A 26,217-nucleotide genomic window follows, 5' to 3' on the forward strand; every position below is an offset into this window, starting at 1 on the left:
AGGGCCAGGAGCTTTGACATTGGGTAGTTTTTTGATAATATGATAAAGTTCCCGATATGTAACAGGAGACATGCCCTCAGGGCTGATTTTGGCTGAAAATTGCTGCCGAAGATGAGTGACTTCCTCTTCAATGTCGGAGGTGAACTCAGGGTATTGGGGTTCCACATTTGGTTGAAACTGTTTTTCGAGGTTATCAGCGATCAAATCAACTTTGTCTTCAGTGGTTATAGCAGTAGTATGACCATCAATAAGAGTTGGAATATGCGTGGGGGTACGTTGTAATGCCTTAGTCATTCTCCAAATACTGTTATTTTTGGTACTTAAGTGGGCGAGGGTAGAATTCCAAGTTTGATTTCGAAAGTCTGAGATCTGTTGTGCACAACGGCGACGGAGTAGGTTGTACGCTAGTTTATGTTGTGGAAGACGGGTGCGTTGCCAGCGAATACGGGCAAACGTTTTAAGCTTGATAGTAGTAATAATGTGTTCGGGTAGACTAGCCACCGGGCGTGATGGTGGAGGGGTTTTAGCAGCAGTGGCAGCAGTGCGTATGGTTTGGGTAAGAGAAGTAACTGCATGATCTATGGTGGCAGGTGACGAGAGATCGAAATGGAGTTCAGAAGAATAGGTGGTCATAAGATCTCGGAAAGTTGTCCAGTTGATATAGCGTGTATTTATGACATTTGTGGGTGGTTTGGACTGAAATTTCAAGTCAGAGGCAATGGTCATCAAGACAGGGTTGTGATCGGAATCGGTCGCCCAGAGGGTGTGTAAATCAATGTGATGAGGAAAATCATGGATGAGAGCAATGTCAAGAACATCAGGGGCATGGTTAGTCTGATAAGGAACATAGGTAGGGTCGGTGGGTCCAAGAGGTGTGGTATTGTTTTGGGAACAAAAATTTAAAATTTTCCGACCAAGTTCATTGGTGAGGCGTGAGTGCCAGAGTGTGTTTTTGGCATTGAGGTCACCAGCTACAATTGTTGGATAACCATGGTTGAGAAGGAGATCAAGATCAGAAGGATAGAATTTCTTTTTGGGAGGACGGTAGACTGCTGTTAGAACTAGCGGCCCGTGTTTTGTATGTAGTTTGATTGCTAATGCCTCCATACCCTGAAGGTTTGGAATGAGAAAATCATTATATTTGAGATGAGGCTTTAGTATGATGGCTAGCCCCCCACCATCACCTGACCTATCTTGACGAATGACTTTGTAGCCCGGGAGGGAGAATTTATAGTTTGGTTTGAGGAAGGTCTCATTGACCAGAGCAATGTCGATGGATTGCGTCCGAAGTATGTGATAAAATTCGTCTTTCTTGTTGCGAATGCTTTGAGCGTTCCAGAAAAGGAGACGTGGATAATGGGATGTAGATGTGTATGTACGAGAAGGAGTGAAAGCTGGTTGTGTATTAGTACCCATTTGCGACGGTGAAGAGATGACGGTAGATAACTTGTTCGAGAGTCATACCCGGGGGTGGGTAGAGCAGATCAAGGAGAGTGTTATTTATGCGCTGGATAATACCAGAGGTCTGTAGTTGGTGCATGAGAAACTCATGTTGTTGGTCTAGGGGCAAGGTTGATAGAAGTTGTACCGCTTCTTGTCGGGTAGCAGAAAAAGTTGAAGATGGAGTAGTAGTTGGATGCTGGCGATGTATGGGGAGATTTGCTGTGGGGTTGGGGTTAGGAGGAGTTATAGCATGTGATGAGGAGTGGCGAAGAGATGAGGCATACTGACGTTTGGTGGGCAGAGTCTGCTGGGTGTTGGAAAGAGAACGAGGTAGCTCAGAGGATTCGTCAGTGTCTGGCTGCGAAGGAGGGGCTAAATTGGTGGTCTGAGGGAGAGGTTGACCTGAAGAGGAGGATTGTGTGAAATGTGTGAGTTGAGTAGGCGTGGGAAGAGGCGGGAAATCCGCCTGACGAACTGTGAAAACAGGGGCCTGTCTTTTGGCAGCATTAGCTCGAGTTTGGGTTGCTCTAACAATGGCCGGGCAACCCTTGAAATTAGCCGTGTGATTGCCTTGACAATTCACACATTTAAATTCTTGAGGGGTAGTAATGAGGCACTCAGCAGTACTATGCGGGCCAGGACACTTGACACACCGAGGAGGCATGTGGCAGTTCTTTTGGGTATGGCCTGTGCGCTGACAGCGCTTACATAATGGAGGGCCCAGAGGAGTTTTGGGTTTCTCAAAGGTAACTTTGAGATCTAGTAAGGTAGTTTCGTCGAAGATCTTTTTGGCTGCGTCAGTAGCCTTAATAGTGGCTGAGTAGAGCGGTATCTTCCTGCGTTCTTTAATAGTGGTTGAAGGATTTTCATTAGAGGGGGTAGTATAGGTTTTAAATAGCTGCACTGTTTGGTATGCAGGGTACCCCTTGTCAGTGAGGGCTGCAGTGATATCATCGGGGTTGGTATCAATGGGCAGGTGCCTAATGATGACGGAAAACATGGTAGGTGGCTCAGCAGACTGAGTGAAAAAGTTAACATTGTCCTGCTTGAGGGCCTTAATTACGTTGTAGTAGTCAGCTTTGTCTTCAATATAGTATCGGATCAGTCCACGACGTATGATTCTCGCCGTGAAGGAACCGTGAATATTAGCTTTGAGGAAGGCCCGGCGTTGGGCGTATGGAAGAGGGTCGTCTTGGAGGGTAATGGGCGGTGGTTTACGCCCTGGTGGAGGTACAGAAGAAGGTAGCGTGGTGTCAGAGTTACTTTTATAACCTACACGCCATTTTCATTTCTGAAGTAGCTATTTGCATCCCTATTGGCTAATGTGAAGTGCAACGTGATGTCGTTACAGTCAGATATTTTAATAATAATCCGTCACCAACCCCAGCACAATAAAAGCACAAGAAAGTGTCTTGTCCAGATCGTATTCTTAACCGTCCGCACGGCAAGAACTTTCTTGAGGTCCACGGCTAGCACCGACAAATAGGAGTGCTATGTCTGTGAATTCTTATTCTTTCTTGAAGTCCAGGGCTAGCACCGACAAATAGGAGTGCTATGTCTGTGAATTCTTATTCTTTCTTGAAGTCCAGGGCTAGCACCGACAAATAGGAGTGCTATGTCTGTGAATTCTTATTCTTTCTTGAGGTCCAGGACTAGCACCGACAAATAGGAGTGCTATGTCTGTGAATTCTTTTATCTTTGTGAATATGACCACCGCGGGCAGGTAAAACAGCAAAATAGTATGATCCCTGGACCAATAAATATATTACTTTTGAGGTCCAGGGCTAGCACCGACGAATAGGAGTGCTACGTATCTTTGCCAATATGACTAGTTCCTAAGTACAGAGGTTGTAGCACTGAGCACCATTTGACAACATCCTTCCCTAGAAGGCCACGAGCGTGTAAACAAACGACAATCGTTACGCGGGTGTGAAAATCTTGACAGCCGGTCTACAGTTTTAATAAATTGATACTTACGACAATACGGGCTTAGCACAATGACATTTACTTTATGTGATAGCGACAGTGAATCTATGCATTTAATCTTGGTGACAGCACGCTGAATTGTCATGTTCCAACACATGTTTTCCATCGGTTTTTCGTTCGTAACTCACCAACGAACATGAAAATTTAAAATCCGGCTTCGAGTTGCACTTGGAACCCCCTCCGTCTACCTATGTTAAAAGTTTCAGGTCTCTGCGTGCCGTAGATTTGGCTGAGCATTGCGTACACGCACACAGGCAGACAGACACTTCATTTTTATTATTATAGATAATATTCTCAAAGAAAGTAAAGATAAACTAGCTAGAGAAAACAAAGGAAGGCCTATAAGAAATGAACGTCACAGAAAGCACCATATAATAAATCACGGAGCCTTTATAATATAAGTAACTAAGCACAAATTTCCGAGAAACCTAAAAAGGAAACTGGTGAGAAATGCCCAGAAGGACACAAGAAACAACACAGTAAATTCATTAAGAAATTTTTGAGGATGAGAAGGTAAAAGCTATCAAGCCAACTAACATGTCAATGCACTCTTTGAAAGGGACAAATTATTATTAATAATAATAATAATAATAATAATAATAATAATAATAATAATAAACAGTACTTGTTCTGGTAAAATTTTTGAAGGAAATTTCATAGAAAGTTGGACTTCAGATATCTTTTGAGAAGACCAAATTTATGACCAACATTGGAAATTCACCTGCAGAGTTCAATCAATCAATCAATCAATCAATCAATCAATCAATCAATCAATCAATCAATCAATCAATCAATCAATCAATCAATCAATCAATCAATCAATCAATCAATCAATCAATCAATCAATCAATCAATCACTAATAATCTGCATTCTCGGCAGTCGCCCAGGTGGCGGATTCCCTATCTGTGGTTTCCCTAGCCTTTTCTTAAATGAGTGCAAAGAAATTGGAAGTGTATTGACCATCCCCCTTCGTAAGTTATTCCAATCTCTAAATCCCCTTCCTATAAATGAATATTTGCCCAAATTTTTCCTCATGAATTCCAGCTTTATCTTCATATTGTGATTTTCCCTACTAAAGACACCATCCAAACTGATTTGTCTACTGATGTCATTCCATTCCTTCTCTCAACTGACAGCTCGGAATAAATCTAACAAACGAATTTTCAGTCTGTCAAACACACTGCAATTTCAATATAAATTATAACACTATAAACATACCTGTAAAAATACACACTATTATACAAAGAATGACATGTTTCGTTCTACAAGAACGTCCTCATATTCTATCATATCACTTAAAACACGTACAGTATTGCTCACGTTGCGTAAACTTGTCAATGATAGAGAGTTTAGTGATAACATGAACCAATAATGACAAAAAATAAATTTGCAAATCTATATATATAAAGTAACTTGTCCTAACTGACTGACTGACTGACTGACTGACTGATTCATCATCGCCGAGCCTAAACTACTGGACATAAAGGAATGAAATTTTGAGGATATATTCATATTAAAATGTAGGTGCTCGCTAAGAGAGGATTTTTGGATATTCCGTCGCTAAGGGGGTGAAAAGAGGGTGTGAAATTTTAAAATGAGTGTATCTATATCTCAAAACTTTAAAAGTTTACAGATATGAAAATTGGTATTTAGAATCATCTTTAAAAATAAGGAAACCCGTATTTTTTATTTTCAGAAAATCCCAATAGGATGGGTGAAAGAGGGTGAAAAAGGGGTTGAATGCCTTTTAATCAGGATACCGGTACTTATATCTCAGAAACCGCAGACATTATAGACCTGAAAATTGGAACTTTTGTTCGCTTTTAAAAATAAAGAAGCACGTATTTTTTTTTGTATTTGGAAAATCCAGTTAATGGGAGGGTGAAAAGGGGGGTGAATTTTTGAAATGAGTGCATCTATATCTCAAAACTTTTAAAGTTTACAGATGTAAAAATTGGTATTTAGAATGTTCATTAAAAATAAAGAAGCACGTATTTCTTTGTTTTCGGAAAATCCCAATAGAAGGCGTGAAGATAGGTAAAAAAGGGGTTGAATGCCTTTAAAGAGAATACTTATATCTCAGAAACTGAAGATATTACAGACCTGAAAATTAGTATTTGGGATCTCCTTTAAAAATAAAGAAGTATTTTTTGTTTTTGGAAAATACAATTCATGGTGGGGCTGAAAAGGGGGTGAAATTTTAAAATGAGTGTATCTATATCTCAAAACTTTTATAGCTTATAGATGTAAAAATTGGTATTTAGAATCCCCTTTTAAAATAAAGAAACACATATTTTTTTGTTTTCGGAAAATCCCAATAGGAAGGGTGGAAAAGGGTGAAAAACGGGTTGAATGCCTTTAATGTAGCTACTTATATTTCAGAACCTGAAGATATTACAGACCTGAAAACTGGTGTTTGAAATCTCCTTTAAAAATAAAGAAACACGTGTTTTTTTGGTTTCGGAAAATCCAGTTAATGGGGGGGGGTGAGAAGCGGGCGAATTTTTAAAATGAGTGTATCTATATCTCAAAACTTTTAAAGTGTATAGATGTAAAAATTGGTATTTAGAATCTTCTTTAAAAATAAAGAAACATGTATTTTTTTGGTTTTCGGAAAATCCCAATGGGAAGGGTGGAAAAGGGAGAAAAAAAGGTTGAATGCCTTTAATGAGGCTACTTATATTTCAGAACCTGGAGATATTACAGACCTGAAAATTGGTATTTGGGATCTACTTTAAAACTAAAGAAGCAGGTATTTTTTCGTTTTGGAAAATCCAAATAATGGGGGTGAAAAGGGGGGGTGATTTTTTAAAATAAGTGTATCTACAACTTTAAAAGTTTACAGATTTAAAAATTGGTATTTAGAATCTCCCTTAAAAATGAAGGAACACGTATTTTTTTGTTTTCTGTAAATCCCAATAGGAGGGGTTTAAAAGGGTGAATAATTGGTTGAATGCCTTTAATGAGGATACATATATCTCAGAAACTGAAGATATTACAGAACTGAGAATTTGTATATGGGATCTCCTTTAAAAGCAAAGAAACACGTATTTTTTTGCTTTTGGAAAATCCAATTAATGGCGGTTAAACAGGAGTGACAAATTGGGGTGAATTTTTTGAAAGACTATATCTACAGAATATCTGAGAAACGTAAAATGTTGTAGACGTAAAAAGTGTGTATTTGGAATCTCCTGTAAATGTAAAGAAACATAGGTGATTTGTTTTCGGAAACTCCACTTAAGGGGAACTAAAAGTGGTGAAATTTTAAAATGAGAATTTCTACAGTATATCTCAAAAAAGTTAACATGTGACAGAAGTGAAAAATTGTATTTTTTATCTTATTAAAAATAAAGAAACGTGTATTTTTAGTTTTCGAAAATACCACTTGGGTGGAGGGGGGGGGGTAAAATTGACTGAAGATAGTGTTGATTTCTTTTAATTAGGCTACTGATATCTCAAAAATGAAGATGTTACAGACGTGAAATTTGATATTTGGAATCTGCTTTAAAAAGTAAAGAAACGTGTATTCTCGGAAAATCCAATGGGGGGGGGGGGTGAAATTATTGAAAAATTAATTGACTTAATTGTATGAGAATACTTACATCTAATAAAAACTATATTTGTTTCAGGCGTGAAAATTGGTATTTGGATCTCCTTTAAAATCAAAGCAAAACGCGTTTTGGGGGGGAATAATCTTGGGGGGAGGGAGTAAAAGGAGTTGAATTCCTTTCATGAGGACACATAAATCAAAAACTGAAGAAGTTAGAGTCGTGATAATTGGTATTTAGAAGATCCTTTGCTGTTAAAGAAACGAGTTTGTTGCACGAAAATTCACTTGGGGGGGGGTGAAAGATGTGAAAAGGAAGTTAATTTTTATGGGGATACTTATATCTCAAAACTGAAGGTTATAGACGTGAACACTGGAGTTTGGAATCTCTTTTAAACATAAAGAAACACGCCTTCTTTTCTTTTTTGCGGGGGGGGGGAAACAAAAGACGGTGGGGTGTAAAGGGAGGTTAGACCAATTGATTTTGTACCGGGCGGTACACCTCCACTCCGCTAATTTAAAATGTGCGCCTGTTGAAACTCCTCTGCTGGAGGAAGTCTGAACTTTATTGACAGTATTAATTTTCTACCGTCTCAAAAGATGTCACCACGTGGAAAATTTTGAGTTTGTGAACTGTGTCATTTTTGATGTGTTTTTGTTTCGCTTGAAGTAAGAAGTGTGAACTTTCTCTTCTAGAGGACACTACTGAAGATCTACAATAGTGCAACCTAGTGCGGAGTCAAAGAACTATTTTTTTTTTGGAGAAAATTTAATTTCAAGAGTTTGTTCTTTGTTAAATTTTTTTCTATCATTGTTTAAGTTGGCAATATTTACCCCTTTCTTCCCCTTGTTATGAATGTATCCAATCCCGAATTTCTTCAATTAATTTCTATCCAATCAGATGTATCTTCCCCCAACTTGAATCTGTTGCGGGGTCCTATCCAATAAAGAGTTTGTGGGAGGGTGTTTTCTTTCCCCTAACGCCTAGAAACTTCCGCGAGAGTATTTAAACTGCTGATTTTTGGGTCTCTAGGCCACTTCTGTTCCATCTTTCAGTGTGTTAAGTACATAGCAGGGGGCGGGAAGCGCCTCTTTCTTCTCCAGCCGTTCAACACAAGGTAATGGCCGATTAATAACTTCTTTCTTTGCTAGCTCAGCAGTTTAACTTTCGGGGCGGGTTCTAAGCGTTCAACCATGTAACCTTTTCCTAAAATGTAACTTCCCTTTTCATCTATTCTCTTGTAAAACGACATATTGGGATAGAGAGTGCTAACCCTCTCGAGCTCCCACTCACATTGTCTTCAGGTGAACTTATTTTCTCGACCTATTTTTCGTTAATGTAAAACAAATTGTTCTTTTCTTAAGTCACCTCTTTAGCATGGGATTAGCCCTTGTATTAACGGCCTAGTGCCAAGTAGGTCTTAATCAAAGTGTATTAGGAGTGCAAGTTCGCCTCCTCTCAAATTGTTATTTTAGAGGTCATTTAATTAATCTGCTTTTCTTTTAATAGACCTCAGTAGATTGGGTATTTTAGCCCTGTGTTTATGTCCGTTGAGGACAACTTGAAGGTGGAGTTTGGTGTGGCCTGGGAGAGGCTTAAATTTTGAGAGCGAGTGGCTCTTTTGAAAATTCTGGGTTGTATGCCTCATGGAGGTTTTTCAGTGTAATTTGGAGCAAGGGCTCCTAGGTATGAATGGGGTTTTCTCCCCCTCTGTTAAAACTTGTGTTTGAGGTAAAACTGAGCTGATTGCCCAAGCATTGTGAAGTCAGGGCGCGAAGCCCAAATTCTGTAAATATTGTAACTAACCCCTTTTGAATTGCTACTTTGTACCTGCCATGCTTGTTATTTCTTTGTTTTCGAAAAGAAAATATAACCTTGTTAATTTTTAAATTAATTTTACATTGCACTATAATTTCGTAGCTTGAAACCCATTCACATCCGCACCTTCTTTCACCTCTACCTACCACGGAAAAGTCCGTAACAAGTGGTAGCAGAGCGTGGTTGAATGGGTCTCAATTTAGCCCCTTTTGACGGCTAAATATTGTTTGTTCCGAACTCTAACCATTTTCTCAGTTGCTGGAATTTTTTGACCTTTTCAAAATTGGTCTGTCATCATGCCCGGCCCTCGCGATGTTCTCCTTCTTAACTATTTGCGTAAGGAGGAGTTGATCTATGAATTAACTATCAGAAATGTGCAATCTGGAGGCACGGTTGCAATAGACACTAACAAGCTTAGAGAGTCCCTTGATTTGCCCATTTCCATCCCCAATTTGGGAGAGAAAGAAATTGACGACTCTCTTTCCACGATCACGGAGAATATTACTGGGCTAGCTTCTGTAGTTAGTTTTTTTGATGAAAATGATCCGTCTCCTAATCAAATTAAGCGTGTGCAAGGCAGGCTATATCATTTTTCGAATAGGGTTAACGATCTGTTGTCTCTAAAACTGAATGATGTTCAGAGGAAGGAAGCTAGTACGCTCCTGGAAAATATTTCCGAATTATCTAGTAAGGTCACTCAATTGTTAACTGGGAAAGTTCCTCCCAAATCTGATCAACCCACCATAGTAAATGCTGGTAGTGAGGAAGCGCCTCCCAAGGGAGAAGTTAATAGAATAACCGTTGCTGCTCAAACTATCCCTGCCCCATTGGACAACGAGTCTGACCGCCGTGCATCGCTGAGTAACATCCGTTCTGAATTAACTTCCTTGCCATTGAAACCTTTACCTACTATGTCACCCGGGTTTAGTAGCTTGCCTCATCCATTGGCAATGTTGCTCAGAGGTATATCTAAGTTTTCCGTTAATACCACCAGTGACGTAATTTCATTTTTAAGATTTCTAGTGGAATTTCAGGATCATGCCCTTGTTTTTTCTCTTTCTCCATGTCAAATCTTGCAAATTATCTATCCGTATGCTATTGGTATTCTCTCTGATAAAATCGTAAGAGCCATTGCCGAGCAATCATCTATTGAGGATTTCCATGCCCATTTGCTAGCTAACTTCATCCCTGCTAGGGCCAGGTCCTCCCTTATTCAGAAGTACTATTATCGTGTACAGCGCTTGGATGAAAACTTGGCTGATTTCATACAGGACATTAAGTTTTATACTAGGGTGTTTGCCCTTCATTTTCCTGAAGATCAGATTGTACAGGCTATTGTAGAGGGAATTTCACCTCCCTATAGGTCATATTTGTGTTTTGCGGCGTGCCCGCAAACTTTCTCGGAACTTGAAGCATTGGCCGTCTCAGCGGAAGGAGTTAGATACGCCGATTCTTTGCGTGTCGCGAAAGAACCCCCGCCTTCCATTAGTAATAATCGGCCTCCACCTCGCCGATCAGTCACCCCCCGTAAATGTTATGCTTGCGGGTCGCCTGACCATCTGCGCAATAAGTGTCCTCTGATCAAAACTAGTAGGGCAAATAATGGAGCTGGTTCATCACAAGGCTGTTTTAAATGTGGGGCTTTCTCACATATCGCAAAGAATTGTCCCAATTCGAATAGCACCCCCTCCTGCTCAACTTCTGGTGTAACTTCCAACAACAATCAAAAGTGACTAGTGGCTGCGGCTGAGTCAACTAATTCTGCTTCCCAAGGCTCAGCCCCTGGCAAAAAGGTCGAGAATTCAGGGAACGATAAGTCTTCGAATACATCTTTTGAATGCCCCAAAGAGTGCCTTAGGATTGCGGCGGACACCCCCGCACCTGTTCCTTTACTTAAGATTGAGTTAAATAACGAGCCTATAACAGCTCTCTTAGATTCAGGCAGTGTTTGTTCGATTATTTCGGCTGAATGGTATTCTAAATTGAAAGCTGTTTGTAAACTACCTGACTACGTCTCATCTCCTATTCAATATGTTTCGGCTAATTCATCTCCATTAGAAATTCTAGGTTCCGTACTGGTCAAAATTCGTATTTTTAAATTTACATGGAAAATTAAATTGTTTGTGGCTAAGCACCTGTCTTGCCCCATCATACTGGGAGCGGACTTTATTTCTCACACTGGTCTTGTGCTCGATCTTCAGAGTAAGTCGTGCACATTCAAATTTGCGTCCAATTGTAAAATTCCCTTGTTAAAGTGTAATTCTGTGTCATGTTCATCTATTTCGCCTACCCAGGATGAGATGTTGTTAGACCTTAGACATCTACCTGAGGAGCAGGCTGATAGTATTCGTAAATTATGTCAGTCATTTCCAGAGGTGTTCTCTGATACTCTTGGTGTTACTGACCTTATTGAATACAAAATTGAGGTCACGGATTCGATTCCTGTCCGTTTTCCACCTTATAGGCTATCTCCACCTAAAATGAAGGCTCTGAAAGAAATTATCGATCAGATGTTGAAGGATGGTATTATTAGGCCCTCTAAGTCGGCGTATTCATCGCCTATTTTTCTAGTCCCGAAACCCCAAGGAGGCTTCAGGCCTGTCATTGATTACAGGGCTCTCAATCGGAAGGTGGTGTTGCAATCTGTGCCCCTTCCTGACCTTCATTCTTGCTTTTCATGGTTTCGTAAGGCCAAGTTCTTCACTATCTTGGACTTGAATCAGGCCTATAATCAAATTCCCCTTGCCGAAGAGTCTAAACACCTTACAGCGTTTGCCACGGACTGGAATTTATACGAATACAACCGCGTGCCTTTCGGGCTCCCCACGGGGGCAGCTGTGCTCACTAGGCTACTAGATAGGGTCTTCTCCGACATCAAATTCGAGTACTTATATCACTACTTAGATGATGTCGTCGTATTTTCAGAGACCTTTGAAGAACATCTAGATCATTTGCGAGAAGTTCTCGATCGCCTTCGTAAGGCTGGGTTAACTGTTAAGTTGTCCAAGGTTGTCTTTGCTAAGCCCTCTATGTCATTCCTAGGGCATATTGTGTCACCCGATGGTGTAGCAGTCGATCATTCTAGAACACAGGCCATCCGTGATTTTAAACCTCCCAAGGACATTAAAGGTATCGCCAGGTTCATTGGTATGGTGAATTTCTTCAGGAAGTTCATTCCTAACTTTGCTAATAGAGCGGCGCCCTTAAACCTCCTTCGTAGGAAAGGTATCAAATTCGAGTGGGGACCTTCTCAACAAGCCGCTTTTGAAGATCTTAAATTAGCGCTTTGTAATGCCCCTGTCCTTGCTATGCCTGATTTCTCGAAGAAATTCATCGTCCAAACCGACGCGTCGTCGTCAGCAGTAGCTGCAGTCCTTCTTTAAGAGACTGAACTAGGGAGGCGACCTATCGCCTATGCCTCTAGGACCTTGTCGGCTCAAGAAGCCAAGTATTCCATCTATGAGCTCGAAGGTTTGGCAGTCTTATTCGCCTTAGAAAAGTTCCGTCTCTATCTGGAACACGTCAAATTCGACCTGGAGACAGATAATCAAGCATTAAGCTGGGTCTTAGGTAGGCCGCGTCGTACTGGTCGTATAGCCCGCTGGGCTATTCGTATTTCCGCCTTCCAGTTTGATGTTAGACATATCAGAGGTACCGAAAATGTTGTTGCTGATGGACTCAGCCGTATGTTTCATAACGACGTCGAGACCCACGAACCGGTCGACAGTTCATCACCTCCCGAGTCCATACTATCTGGTGTTAATGCCATCTTAACAGATGCTCCCATGCTTTTTAGGGATATTGAGAAATACCAACGTGAAGATCCGACGCTGGCTCCGATAATGGAAACCCTTTCTTCTGGGGAACATATTGTCCCTTATGTTCTGAGGAATGGTGTTCTATGTTGCCCATCGAGGCATGATAGGATGATGAAAGTTGTCGTTCCAGCTGTTCTTGTACCTATGATCTTCAAGTATTATCATGAGACCCCATTAGGAGGGCATCTTGGAATCTTTAAAACTCGTGAGAAGATTCGTGAAATGTTCATCTGGAAAGGTATGGACGGTGAAATCCGTGAACTTGTAAAAGCTTGTAAATCTTGTTTGCTCAGTAAACCCACCATGTCCACCAAGGTAGGCCTTTTGTCTTCGCATCAAGCGTCGCGCCCCATGGAACGGCTGTATATCGATTATGTAGGACCCTTCCCCCAGTCAAAGGGTAATGCTAACAAGTTCATCTTTGTGTGCGTAGATGGTTTTACCAGATTTTCTTGGTTATTTCCGACTAAGCTGGCTACCGCTCAGTCTTCCATTACCTGCTTAAATTCTATTTTTGCTTCTTTTGGTCCGTGTCAATATATTGTATCTGATAATGCTAAGGCTTTTACATCTAATTTATTTCGTAAATTCTGTTTTGATTTATCAATCTCTCATGTAACTACTTCTGCTTATTACCCTCAACCATCTCTGGCTGAAAGGGTTAACCGTAATCTCAGGTCAGCACTTATTGCCTATCATCATGAAGATCATTCCAGGTGGGACACGTCCCTGCATTGGATAGCTTTTGCTTTGAATTCGGCGGTTCATGAATCTCACAAGTTTACTCCAGCTTCTTTGATGTTCAAGTTTGTTCCCAACTCGCCGCTCTCTAACCTCTGGTCTCTGAATGACATTCTACCCGAGACAATAGATCCGGATAACATTAAAGATCTTTGGAAGAAGGCTAAAGCCAATCTTAAAGTGTCTCATGAAAAGGTTAGGGAAAGGTATGATCATGGACGGAGACCCACCACTTTGAAGGTAGGTGACCAGGTGATGGTCAAGAATTTTGTTCCCGCGGGCAAGCTTGCCCCCAGATTTCATGGGCCATGCATCATTCTCGATTTTCTCACTCCGGTTACATTGTTAGTAAGCAATCCAGCCACCGAGAGGATATTTAGGGTTCACCTGTCACAGGTGAAACCAGTGTAAATTTTGTGTCAACTTGCTTCATATAATTTGAAAGGAATATGAAGGTTATATTTTTTTTTTTGAGTTCAACTTTTAAGGCATTCTGCTCCTTCTATTTTATTTTATATGTAAGCATTTCTTGTAAACCTCCCTGATTGTTAAACTGCCATCCTGTCCTTGCCTCGGCCATTACCACGCTCCCGTCTCCTGCTTCAATACACACAGTGGCATAATTTATGCCATGGATATTTGCACGCCGCTGGCCCCTCAACCTCTCCACAAGCCTGTACCCTCAAAAAAGATGATGGTCCAACACAATTCTGCCGCCAAGCTTTAATGTTTCAGTGCCCCCGCAGCCGCGCGGCGCCGTGCAGCAACTGGAGCTGAGGACGGGCCCCCTCGGCCCCAGCGAGGACGACGTGTGCACGGCGAGCCGGAGCTCTCCTCCCGGCCAAGGCTGATGTGCGGCGCACGACCTGCTACTTGCCCGCAGCCTGTATATGTTCACCGCGGGCGCGGCGTGCTTCAACACCTCTGCTCCCCTCATAGTGCGGGCGAGCGGTATCTCAGGGTACTTGAGGGGTCCGAGCGACCTTCTTTGGACGCAAGCAGCAACGGCCGGTCTGGCCATCCCACTTCATCTCCATCTACTACATGAACAGATACCATAAGTAATGACTACACTTGGGAATTCAACTGCAATATTTGGTGGACCTTGAAATTTTTTTTTCTTCACTTTCAAGTATAAAAAGTTATCTTCAGAAATTCAACTTCTACAAATATAAAGACTTTACTTCATCTGCAACAACAAATTTTGAAACCAAACCAACCCCAAATTAAGAAAATCTTATAAATTTTTTGGCAATCAATCTTCATACCCACAGCATAACTTGGACCTTGTTTCAAACTGATTTCATGTGTCATCCCTGGAGGAACTTTTGGGGGGGGGGGAGGTCTGTACCGGGCGGTACACCTCCACTCCGCTAATTTAAAATGTGCGCCTGTTGAAACTCCTCTGCTGGAGGAAGTCTGAACTTTATTGACAGTATTAATTTTCTACCGTCTCAAAAGATGTCACCACGTGGAAAATTTTGAGTTTTTGAACTGTGTCATTTTTGATGTGTTTTTGTTTCGCTTGAAGTAAGAAGTGTGAACTTTCTCTTCTAGAGGACACTACTGAAGATCTACAATAGTGCAACCTAGTGCGGAGTCAAAGAACTATTTTTTTTGGAGAAAATTTAATTTCAAGAGTTTGTTCTTTGTTAAATTTTTTTCTATCATTGTTTAAGTTGGCAATATTTACCCCTTTCTTCCCCTTGTTATGAATGTATCCAATCCCGAATTTCTTCAATTAATTTCTATCCAATCAGATGTATCTTCCCCCAACTTGAATCTGTTGCGGGGTCCTATCCAATAAAGAGTTTGTGGGAGGGTGTTTTCTTTCCCCTAACGCCTAGAAACTTCCGCGAGAGTATTTAAACTGCTGATTTTTGGGTCTCTAGGCCACTTCTGTTCCATCTTTCAGTGTGTTAAGTACATAGCAGGGGGCGGGAAGCGCCTCTTTCTTCTCCAGCCGTTCAACACAAGGTAATGGCCGATTAATAACTTCTTTCTTTGCTAGCTCAGCAGTTTAACTTTCGGGGCGGGTTCTAAGCGTTCAACCATGTAACCTTTTCCTAAAATGTAACTTCCCTTTTCATCTATTCTCTTGTAAAACGACATATTGGGATAGAGAGTGCTAACCCTCTCGAGCTCCCACTCACATTGTCTTCAGGTGAACTTATTTTCTCGACCTATTTTTCGTTAATGTAAAACAAATTGTTCTTTTCTTAAGTCACCTCTTTAGCATGGGATTAGCCCTTGTATTAACGGCCTAGTGCCAAGTAGGTCTTAATCAAAGTGTATTAGGAGTGCAAGTTCGCCTCCTCTCAAATTGTTATTTTAGAGGTCATTTAAATAACCTGCTTTTCTTTTAATAGACCTCAGTAGATTGGGTATTTTACCCCTGTGTTTATGTCCGTTGAGGACAACTTGAAGGTGGAGTTTGGTGTGGCCTGGGAGAGGCTTAAATTTTGAGAGCGAGTGGCTCTTTTGAAAATTCTGGGTTGTATGCCTCATGGAGGTTTTTCAGTGTAATTTGGAGCAAGGGCTCCTAGGTATGAATGGGGTTTTCTCCCCCTCTGTTAAAACTTGTGTTTGAGGTAAAACTGAGCTGATTGCCCAAGCATTGTGAAGTCAGTGCGCGAAGCCCAAATTCTGTAAATATTGTAACTAACCCCTTTTGAATTGCTACTTTGTACCTGCCATGCTTGTTATTTCTTTGTTTTCGAAAAGAAAATATAACCTTGTTAATTTTTAAATTAATTTTACATTGCACTATAATTTCGTAGCTTGAAACCCATTCACACCTGCACCTTCTTTCACCTCTACCTACCACGGAAAACACCGTAACAGATTTTACTGTTTAATCATTCCATTCCTGACCCTGTCGAATGACTGGAAACAGGCTGTGGATTTTCGATGTACTTATTCTGATCATAAACCGATCATTTTTAATCTTTCCTGGGTTCGTTTTCAAAAGCCATTTTTCCTTGGGAGAACGTTCTTATATTACAGTAGATTCTCCTGGCATAAAAATAAAAATTAAAATCATTTGAAATAAACGATAGGAATGAGATTGACTGTCCAATTGTTCACCTCTATAATAAGGTAAATAATGCACGGAAGTATGTCATTCGTATCGCCAGAAATGCCGCGTACTTGCCTACGCGCGACAATGGTGCTGGTCACAATGTCAAAAATGACAATCGCAGCAGATGGAATTTACCGCCAATTAGCGGTCTTGCATCTTGCTGTGGGGTCCAGAACATCTATAATAATAATAATAATAATAATAATAATAATAATAATAATAATAATAATAATAATAATAATAATAATAATAATAATAATAATCTGGACCGTCGTCAAATGTGCGGACCGCGCTGGAAACGGGTCTGGACGGTTAATGACTACAAATGCAGTCCGGCCGCGGGTTCAGTACTGCCAAGGCACCCAAGAAGACACCTCGCCGAATCTCCTCAAGAATTTGATCCATATTAAAAATACTTATAGGAAAAGATGGCAAACATTTAGGGACCGAACTGACCGGGTGGAATACGTGGTCCTAGCCCGGGAAGTACGAAATCGATTGCTGGAAAGAAAGATTGAAAAATGGGAGGGAACTTGCCGTAATCTCTCAGAAAACGAGTCAGATCTCGAATTTTGACGGATTATATATACATCGATATCCATTCAATTATAAATTTCAGTATAATACCGTAGCGAAGCACGGGTATCTTGCTAGTATTAATATAATGAGAAACTTACGTACTTATCCAGACTGGCGACTAAGTACGTTGTCACCAAACACTATTTAAGACTGAAATTATATTAATTATTGTCTGTAGTAAATTCCCCAAAACCTTTTCAATACCAGCTGCTTTTCTATAAATGAATATTTGCCCCAATTTTTCCTCTTGAATTCCAGCTTAATCTTCATATTGTGATTTTCCCTACTAAAGACACCATCCAAACTTATTCGTCTACTAATGTCATTCCATTCCATCTCTCCACTGTCAGCTCTTACTGTAAATGTCACTGTTATTATAGGTAAACATTAATACTTCTTTAGTATTACTCACATCCCCTATTTGGACATTATCCTTGTAACCAACAATCTTTACATACTGCTGACTGAATACTTCTGCCTTTTGAAGATCCTCGCATACACACTCCCCCCTTCATTAATGATTCCTGGAATGTCTTTCTTGGAACCTGTTTCTGCCTTAAAGTACCTGTACATTCCCTTCCATTTTTCATTAAAATTTGTATGACCGCCAATTGTGCTTGCCATCATGTTATCCTTAGCTGACTTCTTTGCTAGATGCAGTTTCCTAGTAAGTTCCTTCAATTTCTCATTTCTTTCAAACCTCCTTCTTAGTCTCTTTGCTTCTCCGTTATAATATAGTGGATCTTTACCATTTCTTACCACCTTTAAAGGTACAGATCTAGTTTCACATTCCTCAACAATTGCTTTAAACCCATCCCAGAGTCTGTTTACATTTTTATTTATCGTTTTCCACTGATCATAGTTACTTTTTTAAACTTCCTCATGCCTGTTTTATCGGCCATATGTTTTTTTTTTTTTGCAAGCTGCTTTACGTCGCACCGACACAGCGGCCATATGGTACTGACAAATATTCCTAATGTTAATATCCTCCTTTCTTTCACATTTATTTTAACTGCAACAAAAACGGCTTCGTGATCACTAATACCGTCTATTACTTCGGTTTTCCTGTAGAGCTCATCTGGTTTTATCAGCACCACATCCAAAATATTCTTCCCTCTAGTTGATTCCATCACTTTCTGAATCAGCTGCCCTTCCCATATTAACATATTTGCCATTTGTTGGTCATGCTTTCTGTCGTTCGCATTACCTTCCCAATTGATATTTGGTAAAATGAGATCACCCGCTACTATCACATTCCTTTCCATATCGTTTCCCACATAGCTGCTTATCTTATCAAATAATTCTGAATCAGCGTCAGCGCTACAGATTTCCGGTCTGTACACTCCAAAGACATCAAGTTACCTATTATCTGTAGAGATTAGCCTTACACCTAGAATGTCATGTTTGTCATCTTTAACTTCTTCGTACCTTACAAATTCTTCTTTCACCAGAACGAATACTCTCCCCCCGCCCCACTACCATTCCTATCCTATCTCTACGATACACACTCCAGTTCCGTGAGAATATTTCTGCATCCATTATATCATTTCTCAGCCATTATTCATCTCCTATTACAATATCTGATGAGTGTATATCTATTAAATTACCTAATTCTATTCCTTTCTTTACAATACTTCTACAGTTCAGCACTAATATTTTTATGTCATCCCTACTTGATTTCCGGTTCCCTGTTCCCTTATCACCGCTCCCTAGGCCATCCCGTTTCCCTAAATGTACCTCCCTATAACTCTTCTAAACAAATTTCCTAACTTATATGTACCACTGCAGTTTAAGCGAAGGCCATCTGAGCGCTGATCCCTATCTCCTATCCACCCATTAGGCTCTATAAATCTCGCTCCCAGTTTCCTACATACCCACTCCATAGTCTCATTTAAATCCTTAATCACCTTCCAGTTAGTATTCCACTGATAACAATCTCCGCTTCCTTAAACTTCACCCGTGCTTCACCTGTGTTAATAACATATTTTGAAAAAAAACCGACACGGTAGAAAGTTTAAGTTATTGGGGAGGTAATTCAGATTAATGGTCTAGACAAAGAAGGAAATAAATCAAGAGCAAGGAAAATGGAACAAGCTTACCAACTGACCAACTAAAATCAGGCACTACAACACCGTAATTAAACCAGAATGTCTCTATGCTACAGAGCGTATGTATGTTCTCCATGAAAGCAGGAGAAATATAAGAGGTAGAGAAAAGGGAAAGGAAAATTCTAAGAAAAATCGGGGGCCCATTAAAGAGTGAAAATGGGGAGTTCAGACACAGGAAGAATGAAGACCTTTACAAAAATAAAGAAAGTGAAAAATATCTGATACGATCAGGAAGAAGATAGTTAAGTTCTTTGGTCACATAATGAGGATGGATAATGAGAGGCTCACAAAACAAATTTTTAATCAAGAGTAAGATAGCAAACAGTGGAGGCAAAATGTAAAGAGAAATATGACAGATGTGGTAATAACTACAGATATAATACAGGACAGAACAAATATTAGGAGATTTATACAAAACTTCAAGGTTTTCCAGGAGAAGGAAAAGAAGGAACGGAATAACATCTGGACAGAAGAGAGGGGGAAGAAACACAATGAAATAATGAAGAACTATTGGAAAGCAAGAAAGGAAGCAGGAAACAAACGGAAATGAATGCAGTGGGTTATTTTACAAGGGGCTAAAATTCTTATTCTTCTTCCTCTTTCGATTCGGCCGTCGAAGGACCACGTAATTTCAACTGTGTCTTGTTGCACCGAGCTTTAACATCCTTCCAGTACTTTCGCATTAGCTCTCGATGACGTTGCTTCATTTCTTCAGTGCACTTCTTGCCTGTTGGAAGCTTAGGTTATTCTTGGAAACGTCAGTGTCTTGTTAGTTTCTGTTTAAGTGGGGCACGTTCCCAGATATCGTTGTCTGTCATTTCCACTTCTTTTAAATCTTTGTCCATCTCAGTGAACCAAGCTCCCTTGGTTTTCTTTTCGAGAAAGTAGGTGAAAATCCTATTCGTCAATCGCATTGGGTTCATTCTTGTTATATGGCAGTTTAAGGTGAAAATGAAAGTCCACAGCCTGTTTCCAGCCATTCGACCGGGTCAGGAATGGAATGAACGAAGCCCCATCTTGCGGCGAGGATAGAAATTGTGCTGGCTGCCGACTGGGGCAATGATTAATGAATGACAGATGAAATGAAATGATATTGGAGAGTGTTGCTGGAATGAAATATGTCAGGGAAAGCGGAGTATGTGGAGAAAAACCTGTCCTGCCTCCACTTAGTCCAGCACAAATCTCACATGGACTGACCGGGATTTGAATCACGGAACCCAGCGGTGAGAGGCCGGCGCTCTGCCGCCTGAGCCATGGAGGCTTCAGGCAGTAATAGGTAATTCTCGTTTTCCCATGGTGTCAGTTTTTTTTTCCACATGGGTGTAAAGTTCGTGGTTTTGCCGTCTCCTATATTCCCCGTTTTCTTGTACTAGAACCCAGACTTTTCTTAGAATTTTCCTTTCCTTCACTTCCAGTTTCTCTATTAGTCCCTTCCGATACATTGCAAGGCACTCTGCAGCGTACAAGGCCTCTGGACGGATGGCTCTTTGGTAATGTCTTAACTTGGCATTTGTAGACATGGATTTCTTCTTGTAAATGACCTTTGTTAGATTATATGCCATTTCCATTTTCCTGATTCGTGACTCGAAAGCTGCCTTCTCACAGAGATTGTGGTCTATCCACTCACCCAAATATTTGAAGGCTTTTGTGTGCTTGATTTTTCCCTGTCCTACATCTAGCTCTTTGGGCGCTTGCTTGATATTAGTGATGAATGCTGTTTTCATGGTCCTAAGATTATTATTATTATTATTATTATTATTATTATTATTATTATTTACAACGGTCCAGCTGCTTGGCTAAATGATCATCGTGCTGGCCTTCAGTTCAGAGGGCCCTGGGTTCGATTCCCGGCCGGGTCAAGGATTTTAACTGCGTCTGGTTAATTCTTCAGTATCGGATATTGGGTGTTCGTGTTCGTCTCAATACGCTTCTCTTCGTCTTCATACAACACGCCACACTACTAACCACTACAGTGGCGCACACATCTTTTCACAAAGGGTTGGTGTCAGGAAGGGCATCCGGCCTTAAAACTGAGCCAGATACCCTCCGAGTGCCAACCCCAATACAGAGGGAAAATTCCAGGATGTAGAAGATCACAGCAACAGTGAAAAGTGAGTCGCATTCTCTTTAGTGCATGTATGCCGTTATTCACATTGGGTTGGGCAGACCGCAACAGTCAGCTGTTCTGAAACATTACCAGCTTGAGGTGTAGTGTTACGATACTCCCTGCCAGCATACGACACATGGAACTGTAACTGCGCGTAAGAGATACAGATACTCACATAAATATTCGGTCACTCTGATTTTTGACACACATTCATTGGTTAGTTATTCTTTCACTATAATTATAACGTATAATACAACGAAGCATGTAGAAAAACCTAATAACGCGTTCTACAAACATTGTGATGTAAGTCAAACTCTTCTGACAGTCATTAGTACGCCATCTGTCCTATATAAAAAGCAATAATTCCAGTGCCACCTCAAAAATATTCGGCCACTATACAAAAAGCAATATAAACTCGCATAATTCACAACCCTATTAACACATTCAGTACTTTTTAGGTCACCTTGATGTTTTATGACCTCTTCGATTCGGCATTCTGTCAATAATTGTTTTTATATAATCAGGACTTAATGCCGCCCATTCTTGTAGCAGTCTTCTCTTCAAGTCTGTGAGGGAACTTGGTGGCCGCAATTGCAAAGCTGCTTTCATTTGGCGTCCCACATTCTCGATGGGGTTCTGGTCGGGTGATTGTGGTGGAGTCTCCAAAATCTTTGGGTAGTTGTACAGAAACCACTCTCTGGCAAGGTACGACTTGTGCTTGGGGTCGTTATCTTGGTAAAACTTAAAAAGTACGCTGTATATCAAATTGTTCCTCAGATTGTCGCAAATTGTTTTTGAGTATAGCCAAACGGTCCTCTTTTGTCAAAGTATGTTCTAAGAAACTCAGTGCACCAACCCCGTTCGATACAACACATCCCCACACCATCGCATAACCCCCACCATGTTTTACCGTTGCTTGTAAATTGCTTGTTTTCAATTTATCGTTACCTTTCCGAGACGCCAATTGCTTTCCATCGGACCCAATGACGTTGAACTTTGTCTCATCAACAAATAACACATCCTCCTACCAATCACTGGGTTTGCTTACGTAGGTTTTTGCGAACTCTAGCCGTATCTTTTTATTTACCGCACTAATGTATGCTTTCCTCCTAGCTCTTCTCCCAAAGAACTCATTCCTTCGCAGTGCTCTTCGCATCACTTCAGTACCCACTTTCTTTCCACACTCCTCTAAAACAGCTCCTGCCTGTTTCGTGGCACTAATTGTCGGATTTCGTTTCACATTCTGAAGCACACACCACTACTCTCGTTCTGTCAGCCTTCTTTGTCTGCCTGTCTGGGGAACTCAACCAATTCTGTCTTCGTTCTGAATAGCCTTATTGTACCTACGACTGTTGTTCTGCTTATGCTAAGCATCTGCCATATCTTTCTAGCGAATTACCTCGAGCATGATGGAATATCACGAGCTGGCATTCTTCAAACGTGGTATTATGTTGACTTTCGCACCTCATTTGATAACAATCCGCAACACTGCAGCAAATGACTTCGGCACGACGTGTCTTCCGACACCGCACTACTGAACTGAACGTTTTCTCTGTCAACGAACATAGCGACAATCCCGGCCTTTCCGGGTGACCGAATATATTTGAGGCGTTTCATTTCACCCATGTGAGCAACGTCCTTTCTTTTACAGCATACTGTACATCAAAGCCCTGTGATTCCTCTTCGAGATAAGCAAACACATGTAGTTCCATTAATTAGACACATTTAGTTTCACATTCTGCTCATGGTTGCGTTATTGTCATCACTTTTTCGCGGATTTTATCCGTGGCCGAATATTTATGGGAGTGACTGTAACTTCGTGAGGCAACATGGCATGCTCCGCGTCAGCCGGAAAATACTTCTACCGGACATGCTGTGTGTATAGTTACGATCAGCATAAAACTGTACGGAACGTGAAGGAACAGTGGGAACACTGAAATTCGCGCCCGATAATCACGTTCAAAGGTTACTTTTAGATTAAAATTGTGCAGCCTTTTTTTCTAGGGGCTTTACGTCGCACCGACACAGATAGGTCTTATGGTGACGATGGGATAGGAAAGGCCTAGGAGTTGGAAAGGAGTGGCCGTGGCCTTAATTAATTAATTAATTGCCTGGTGTGAAAATGTGAAACCACGGAAAACCATCTTCAGGGCTGCCGACAGTAGGATTCGAACCCACTATCTCCCGGATGCAAGCTCACAGCCGCGCGCAATTTTACAGTCAGTATGAAATACACATATATCATTGTTACAGCGGCAGTACAGGTGTTTACAAGTAACTATTCTAAGGGAATTTTCACTCATTGAAATGTATCGGCCTGCATTGTGAGCAAATCGGGCTAAAAAGAGAAAAAAACTTCACGGCATATGGAAAAGCAGTCGGAACTTTGAAATACGCACCCAAAAATAATCATGTTGCTTTTAGGATAAGAATGTTTTCATTCATTATGAAATACAAATGTCACAATAATTACACCGACAGTAGATGTGTTTACAAATACCACAAAAAGAACTCCGGTGTGACCTTTTGCAAAGTTTACCGTCTTTTGTACGGTATGAAGTATGTTACTAGGCTTCAATGAAAACACTTTATAGAACAGTTGAAAACAAAACAGAACACGTTAAGTGATCCGCCAGAGGCCGATACAACGGCGCTCACAGAACAAAGAGGATATGACAGAACACTCCAGCACGTGATGGCACACAGTCAGCTAGTAGGCGAAGGGCAGTGCATACTGGCGCTTTTGACGGGACACCGAGTCATTTGTCTCGGTCTCGCTTGAGAATGTTTCGAAAACAACTGATACTCGGTGTTCCGAAACAACGGAACATAATTATGCACTGGCACAGTGTGCCGAAACAGGGACATAGTGCCCAATCCAATAATTCACAGAGTGCCAACCTGCGTTCATTGCCGTCTTACAATTGAAGTGACGAGAGCGCTAGCCTTCAAGTTCTGGATGCAAAGAGCTATAGACACAGGCTTGTGGTAAAAAGAGAGCAAGAAACACCAACAGCTGTTTTAGACAACACTGTTGTACGAGTATATCATGAAAACGAGGTTTACATCTAAAAAATATGTTATATTGCTATTATTTTCATTGTTGCCATTGAGCAGTTGGTTGGAATCATGTGAAGTTGTTACTTACGTCATTTCCGGATATCATCTGAGATCTCGTACTCTCCTCACTCCGTCGAGTCTACTAACAAACTAATGATAAAAAACAAGTAAAAGATTCTCAATACTTTTATTGCTGCGCTGTCACCATTCGTACCAGTTGTTATCAGAAGTGATAAGCCATAATCTCACAGTACTCAATCAGCACAACTTAATTCTTTCTTTTTTGGCCAGTACGAATTCGCTATCAACCGTGTCTCCGCAGAAAAGAAATCTCTGCGGAACGAAACCTTCAGACTCGACTTCTTAAGTGGAAACCCTAAAAATGTTACAATTGTTCACCTGAATTCACTTAATCCTACCTAGTTGTCCCTTAACTACAAGCGTGCAAATGACCGCGGTATTTGTATCTAATAATAATAGCAATAAAATAATGTGGTTTTCCGTCAGCGTTTGTAGCGCGTACACTAGGAGCAGGTACTACTATGTGATCCACCATCTTCATTCGAATCGGTTCGGAGGTATGTTCGAGGGATTATAGGTGTGTGTATGTAGGGGTGGGGGTGGGGGTGGGGAGGGGGTGCTACAGTATACTCCGGCACGTTCATATAAACCTAAGTACAACACTCTGGGTACGAAAAAAATAAAAGCACAGAGATGAGTGAACTCCAACAGAGCGACTGAGTGAATGTACTCCAGCACGGAGGTGGTGGTGGTGATTATTGTTTTAAGAGGAAGTAAAATTGGGCGACCATCCTCTATACAACACTAATCAGGGAAAAATTGGAAGGCATCCGACTCATCGAAAAATGAAGATATCGGCCAATGAAGACAAGAGCCACGAAGGGCGTGAAAATGAAAGACTGCCCAAACCTCCGTACATAATATCGTCCGGGTCGGAAAAGTACAAGGGCTGATCAACAAATACTGAGACTGGTTTATTTCACAGATGTTTATTACTCCATTTCAATGTTTACATGATATTTTTCAAAGTAGTATCCTCCTACTTCAATACACTTTTCATAGCGTCTCTGCTAGTCCTTGATCACATGCTGCAGACCATTCTTTATCAGGTCCTTGAGAATCGCCTCACTTTTCTTGAGAACTGCTTCAGAGTTCTCAAATCAAATGCCCCTAAGCTTTGCCTTTAGTGATGGGAATTAAAAAAAGTCAGAGGGTGCAAGATCAAGACATAAGGTGGATGTGGTACACAGGTAATGTTGAATCGAGCCAGAAACTGCATGACGTGATTTGCGACATGAGGCCGTGCCTTGTCATGATGAAGTCGCCACCCAGTCCGAGAAAGCTCTGGTCGTTTCTTTGAAATGTGCTTCCTCAGTGTAGCCAATACTGACGTGTAGCATGCTGCTTGCGCTGTACTGCTCCATTGTCTGGCATGCGAAATACACGAAGCGACTACACAATAGAGCATTACTACCAACCTACCGATACGAGAGTGCTGCCGCCTACGGACATTATACATAAAAACCCGCTATTTTCAAATATTTATGTTACAGATGGAAAACTAACACGGAAGCTACAGTAAAAAATCAGTCTCAGTCTTTGTTGATCAGCCTACGTAAAAGTATTGACCAAGGGAGGTCGGATATAATACATGAAGGTGAACAGCCTGGCACAAGTAAATTGAAGCAATGCCAGGACTTAGCTAAGGGCCCCGTGGCTGTCACCCATGCTCCCAAGTTGAGAGCCCCTGAAGCCCCTTTTAGTCATCTCTTACGACAGGCAGGCGATACCGTGGGTGTTATTTTACCACCCCCAACCACAAGGAGACAGGGAGACTGAGTGTTCTGCATCACGGAGACTCTAGCACAGAGGCTGTGTACTCCAGCACAGAGAATGAGTGTACTC

The 26,217-nt window shown here is 41.1% G+C and overlaps 1 protein-coding gene across 2 annotated transcripts in view; it reads right to left on the reverse strand.

Moving 5' to 3' along the window:
• LOC136872765 (phospholipid phosphatase 1) overlaps positions 1 to 24,424 on the reverse strand; it is a 227,632-nt gene extending 203,208 nt beyond the window's left edge. For both annotated transcript variants that reach the window (XR_011018106.1, XM_068227527.1), the window contains exon 1: positions 24,380 to 24,424. Coding sequence is in view for 1 of the 2 variants with exons in the window: in XM_068227527.1 (XP_068083628.1) it covers positions 24,380 to 24,397 (18 nt within the window). In the remaining variant the exon portion in view is untranslated. The remainder of the gene's footprint in view (positions 1 to 24,379) is intronic.
• Between the last annotated feature and the right edge of the window lie 1,793 nt (positions 24,425 to 26,217).

Source organism: Anabrus simplex, chromosome 4, assembly GCF_040414725.1.
Source record: "Anabrus simplex isolate iqAnaSimp1 chromosome 4, ASM4041472v1, whole genome shotgun sequence".
Classification (NCBI taxonomy): domain Eukaryota; kingdom Metazoa; phylum Arthropoda; class Insecta; order Orthoptera; family Tettigoniidae; genus Anabrus; species Anabrus simplex.